This window comes from Dendrobates tinctorius, unplaced genomic scaffold (genome assembly GCF_039654945.1).
Source record: "Dendrobates tinctorius isolate UK_male_01 unplaced genomic scaffold, ASM3965494v1 ptg000070l, whole genome shotgun sequence".
In the NCBI taxonomy this organism is placed as follows: Eukaryota; Metazoa; Chordata; class Amphibia; order Anura; family Dendrobatidae; genus Dendrobates; species Dendrobates tinctorius.
The window spans coordinates 64,333,551-64,339,550 of NW_027361738.1; the positions used below are offsets into that span (position 1 = coordinate 64,333,551).

The following is a 6,000-nucleotide window of genomic DNA, read 5'->3' on the forward strand; positions in this document are numbered from 1 at the left end:
CCCATCTAAGACTTGGGGGCACAACAGCAACGTTGATAGTGAGCCGGGACTTAGGAATAAGGAGTCCCCAAAGCAGGCTACAGCTGTCTGCCGTACAAGTTGAGTTCTTGGGAACATCTGTCAGGAAGCACTCCAGTGTAACTCAGTACTAGGAGTGCTTCATACTTAAAGGCGCTGTAAGAGGAGACGGTCAGAAAGGCACATGTTGGCGGAATTTTGGAAGGGAGCATTCCATCTGGCCTGGAGGTTGATTGAGTCCCTGACCCAGAGGACACGGCACGGAGGCAGGCACCTGTGTGTACTACAGACTGTGAGTAAAGCTTTGGAACTACAAGCCCTGGTGTCCTCCATTCATTCTTGCGCCAACGCACCAAGCGCCGCTACATCTGGGTACCAGCTTCCACACCGCTTGTGCCTCTCCTCTCCCCCTACATCTACACTGCCTTGGGGCTACAGCTCCACCTGTGGGGAGCTTCACCATCCTCGCTGCAACACACCACCAGCCCCAGAGGATCTGCATGCAGCGTCGGCTCAACATCTCACTTGCCGAACACCACAGGTGGCGTCACGAACTATCATTCAATTAACTACATTCCACCATTCAATCCCACTTTTACTTGGGTGCCCAGGGCCACGGACCGGACCACCGCTGCTGTGACACATCCCGCTGACACCGGCCCGGTACCGAGTACCCCATAGCCCTGGGAGGGCAACCCAGATCCACCACTGGGTGTATTGCAGTGACAAACCCCCTCGATCCCAAATGTTCAACCTTCTACCTCTGGTACAGAAGTGGTTGCAGCCGGAGTACTCTACCCCAGCACAGATGCTCGAGTGAGTTGTTAGGGACAGATTAATTCACTCCCTTTCTCGGCCGGTGCAGATCTGGTTTTCCAGTGAGACTCCCGGAAAGCGGACAACCTTTTTGGCCTAGTGGAAAGGTACCAGGTGGTCGAGAACTCTTTACTGAAACCAGGAGGTGTTGCATCCCCATACTGGGCTACCCAGAAAGAGCTTGACCCTCAAAGGAAGGGTAATAGAACCACAACTGGCAAGGTCCCAAGGACTCACTGAGGGGTTTCCAAAGGCTGATGCTAAGGACTTATTTTGTTGGAGATGTCATGGTCCAGGGCACACAGCCGTCTGTTGTCCTGTGTCCACCAAACCGATGGACTGCAGAATGTGGAGGTGCTGTTCGTATTATGTATATCCAGTCTGCATCATAGATTATCAGCCCAAAGCGGGATAAGCATGTCCCATGACAATAAATTGGGGAATGGTGTCAGAACTCTTAAGACCCTGTCACACTAAGAGATATCGCTAGCAATATCGCTATAACTAGTGACGTTATAGCGATATTGCTAGCGATATCTCTGTGTCTGATACTTACCTACGACCGGCTCCCCCGCTGGTTATCGCTGATCGCGCGAGAACGTTCAAGACTGTTTCTCGTCGTCAGCTTCCTGTGGCGCTTCCTGCTGTGAGGACGAGCGACGCGTGGAGCCGGGCGGGAGGACGCAGGATCGCCTGGTGTGACAGGTAAGTAGCGATCCCCGTCCCCAGCGATGTCGCTAGTGAGATCTGCCTATGTGGCAGCTCACTAGCGACCACTTAGCGATGTACCAGCGATCCTGACCGCGTCATATCGCTGGTCGGGATCGCTGGTACATCGCTAAGTGTGACAGTACCTTTAGACTCAGGGAGTTTAGTGACCCTGATAAGGGCTACACTCCCTCATCAGTTAATCCCTATAAAAATCGTGGATGTCAGCTGTATTCATGGGAATGCCAAGAACTACCCAATTGCTAGAGAGGCTATAAAAATAAACTGTGGCACTGAGTCCCATGAGGTCGGAGTAATTAAAGACCTGCTACTCTCAGTAATAATAGGGCAGGACTTTAGTTTGTTCTGGGACTTATGTCGATGACTTAAGTGATTGTAAATTGACAAGTGGCTATTTATTCAAGCTTGGATAAAGATCAATTTCTTGGCCTAGCAGAAATCAGGTGTCTGTAGCCTCGTCATCTACAGAAGAAGAGTAAGTGACTGCAGCCCACGCAAGTCAAGAGGTAATTTAGTTAAACCAATTATTAGGCGATCTTGGTGATCTATCAACTCAACTGACAGTGATTTATGAAGACAACCAAGGATGCATTTAATTTTCATGCAGTGAGACGACCAATGTGAGAACCAAATGCATTGATGTTAAACATCATCACCTGCGTGATTGATAGAGTGTGGCATAATTGAGTTGGGTTATTGCGACACTGACCAGATGATAGCTGATGTTATAACAAATCCATTTTCAAGAGCCAAGTTTGAATAATCCAGATCCACTATAGGACTGACAGGATAAGTAGTTGTTGAGTGGGGGTGTTAGAATAATGTATATTATTGTATTTATTGCATTAACTACTATTCACTGCTGTTTAATAGTGCATGAGTTTCTGTCTCCAGCTGAAGCACACTTTCACTTTGCAAGCTGACATTTAAGATTGTAAGCTATTTCTACCGACTGTGATAGTCCCCCGAAATTGTATGCCCTAGATCATGTGATGTGCTCGCTGCAGCGCATTATGGAGAAGCCTGCCTGGTTGCACCTTTCATCTTAGTAAAGATGGGTGGATAATTGGAAATTCAAATTCTTCAATTTTGCTTAATTTTTCCCCCCAAAAAAATATTTGTGATGAATACATTAGCACAGATCTCAGTAATGCATGTAGGGAAGAAGAGAGAGAGAGAGAACACTGCTGATCATAAGAGTTTACGCTCTACAGGAGAGAGAGGACCTCACTGACCATAAGAGTTTACACTGTACAGGAGAGAGAGAGGACCCCACTGACCATAAGAGCTTACACTCTACATGAGAGCCAGAGTACTCCGCTGACCATAAGAGCTTACACTCTACAGGAGAGAGAGGAACCTGCTGACCATAAGAGCTTACACTCTACAGGAGAGAGAGAGAGGGGACCCCACTGACCATAAGAGCTTACACTCTACATGAGAGCCAGAGTACTCCGCTGACCATAAGAGCTTACACTCTACAGGAGAGAGAGAGGACCCCACTGACCATAAGAGCTTACACTCTACATGAGAGCCAGAGTACTCTGCTGACCATAAGAGCTTACACTCTACAAGAGAGAGAGGAACCTGCTGACCATAAGAGCTTACACTCTACAGGAGAGAGAGAGAGAGGACCCCACTGACCATAAGAGCTTACACTCTACATGAGAGCCAGAGTACTCCGCTGACCATAAGAGCTTACACTGTACAGGAGAGAGAGAGGACCACATTGACCATAAGAGCTTACACTGTACAGGAGAGAGAGAGGACTCCGCTGACCATAAGAGCTTACACTCTACAGGAGAGAGAGGACTCCGCTGACCATAAGAGCTTACACTCTACAGGAGAGAGAGGACCCCGCTGACCATAAGAGCTTACACTCTACAGGAAAGAGAAAGCACCCGCTGATTATAAGAGCTTACACTCTACAGAAATGAGAGACTTACCCAGTGAATCTGAAGATGGTAAACAAATTTGCCATACAAACTGTACTCCACTGGGAATCGCTGATCTGTGATGGTCCCAATACTGACAAGGTACAAGGTATAATAATCCACTAGATGTTATAGCTGCAGGATATTATGGGGAGGCCCACTCGGCAACCCAACAAGAAATTAGCCTGCTCTCTGATGCATCAGCAGTGTGGGAAATGGTGCTCAGCAAGCTATTTGTTTTTGTGAACTGTAAATCTAATGTCAAAATGTTTGAATTTCCGTGAAAAATCAAATTTCAGTTATTTCAACTCAAACTCGATCCTCCATGGATCAATCCACTGTTCTCTAATCTCTACTTCTCATACATGCAATCTAGCCACAACTATTTCACACTTGGAAAAGTTATCAAAGTAATAATATTTATTACAACTAATGACTCTAGACATTGATTTCTACTGTCAAAATGATGGACAAAGGCCTGATTATTTTAGAAGAGGCATGGGGTGAAATAGAAGAAGAGCAATGGTATAATTTAATATGTAAAGTTATGGTCATTATCATTAGATGTTTTATGCGGAAAAGAATGGGAAAAGTGACTTACATGAAATGGATCCATAATTTTTACAGCTGCTTTGCTTCCATTTTTCTTATTTACGACTTTAAACACTTTACCGTATGTTCCTTTTCCAATGGTCTCAATTATCTCCCAAGTGTCAGAAGGGTCTGGAAATCCATCAAATACAAATGACTTGCCACGGAATGAAAACATTTTCAATTATGATGCCTGAAATAAAAAAATAAGTAGCTGACGTGAGGTGTTTATGTACAGAATGGGATTGTAATTCAATTCCTTCAATGCAGTTGGTTATTGTACCGCTTATTAGCGTCCAACAGCTGACACCCATTCCCCTATCACACCTTTAAAGGGATAGTAAGACATAGAAAGTAATTTTCTGCCTAAATCTTTATGTATTTAATGCCATACTCTAAACTACTTTCTAATATACTTGATTTAAAAATTCCCTGTCTACACTTTCCAGCTGCATTTTTTCACTTCCTTTTATGATGAATCTTTGTTTGAGAATCCCAGTGTCATAGTCACTGCCCCCTCCCTATAACGGAGCGTCATCAGTGACGTTCTTTTCAGGAGCTGGGCTAGTCCCTGTGTGCTGTGAACTGTTCGATGTGCACAATGACAGCGCCCTCTCTATTGCCAGATTAGTTCAGCAACAATGAGCTGAAAACAGAGTGAATTGTCAAAATATCTGGCTATCTGGCAAGTAAAGAGCAGCACCATCCTTTCAAGTGAAGTCACTTGAAGGGGGCAACGCTAGTCTCTTTGCACTCCATGTAGTCTAACAACACACACTAATATTGTGCTCTGGTGCCGGCTCATTACTGCTGATCTGAGCCAGAAGCAGAGAGTGTGCTGTCATTGTGCATATTGCACCGTGCATATCGAGCAACGACTAGCCCAGCCCCTGAAATGAGTGTCATTCTGCCCACTGATGATGCTTCGTTTGAGTATTCCATCAGGCACTTGGATTCTCAAACGAAGCATTGGTCCAATTTCACAGGAGCCTTCATGCCTTAGTTCTTCCTCCTTAGCTCTTCAATTTTTCACTACAGAAATGTTTAATCTTTATTTGCTGATATAGTAATAGTCCTTAAATTCAAAGAAGATGATTATTTAATATTTAGCGCAAGTATGAATTTAATGGGGACCTATCACCAGATATGGGGTTTATCTGCAGGTTTATAGCATTACTAGATGGTGGCCCAATTCTAACACATCAGGTATTCTAGAATATGTATGTAGTTTATTTATGAAGATTTAAGAATAATGCAATGAATACACAGGATTTTCCAGGTACGCTGATTGGTCGCGCCCGGCCGGCCGCGACCAATCAGTGGCGCAGCTTCGTTCAATATATCTGCACATGTGAGGGTACAATCACACTTGGTGACGCTCCAGCAATCCCGACAATGATACGACCTAGTAGGGATTGCTGGTGCGTCGCTACGTGGTTGCTGGTGAGAAGTCAAACAGTCAGATCTCATCAGCGATGCAGCAATGATACGGAATGATACGACGGTCGTTGGGACCCTGTCTCTCAGACCTGTAGTATTGAGGTCGTTCATCGTTGTCCCTGTCAAACACACCGATGCATGCTGGCCAGCGGGAGACCGACATTTAAAAGATGGTCCAGGACGATCCACCACGATCGGTGATCTCACAGCGGGGGCCTGGTCGCTGCTGCGTGTCACACTGAGCGAGATCGCTAGCGCCGGTCGGGCTACTTCCGCAGCCGGGAGATGACCGGCTAGCGCCAGTCATCTCCAGGCTGCATCGCCGCTGACCTCCGTGCGGCAGGAGATGACCCGCGGCAACCGTCGGGAGATCAGTGGCTAGCTCCGCAGATCTCCCGACGGTAGCAGTGGTGTGCGTCGTTCGAATTCCGTGCCAATTCGTGGCCGGACTGCGCCTGTCGCTGATTGGTCG

General features: G+C 46.3%; 1 protein-coding gene across 1 annotated transcript in view; it reads right to left on the bottom strand.

Annotated features, from left to right (window-relative positions):
* Nucleotides 1-4,266, bottom strand: part of MYO3A (myosin IIIA) — a 210,760-nt gene extending 206,494 nt beyond the window's left edge. The window contains exon 1 of the mRNA XM_073581770.1: nt 4,099-4,266. Within this exon, the coding sequence (XP_073437871.1) occupies nt 4,099-4,266 (168 nt within the window). The remainder of the gene's footprint in view (nt 1-4,098) is intronic.
* Nucleotides 4,267-6,000: the final 1,734 nt, after the last annotated feature.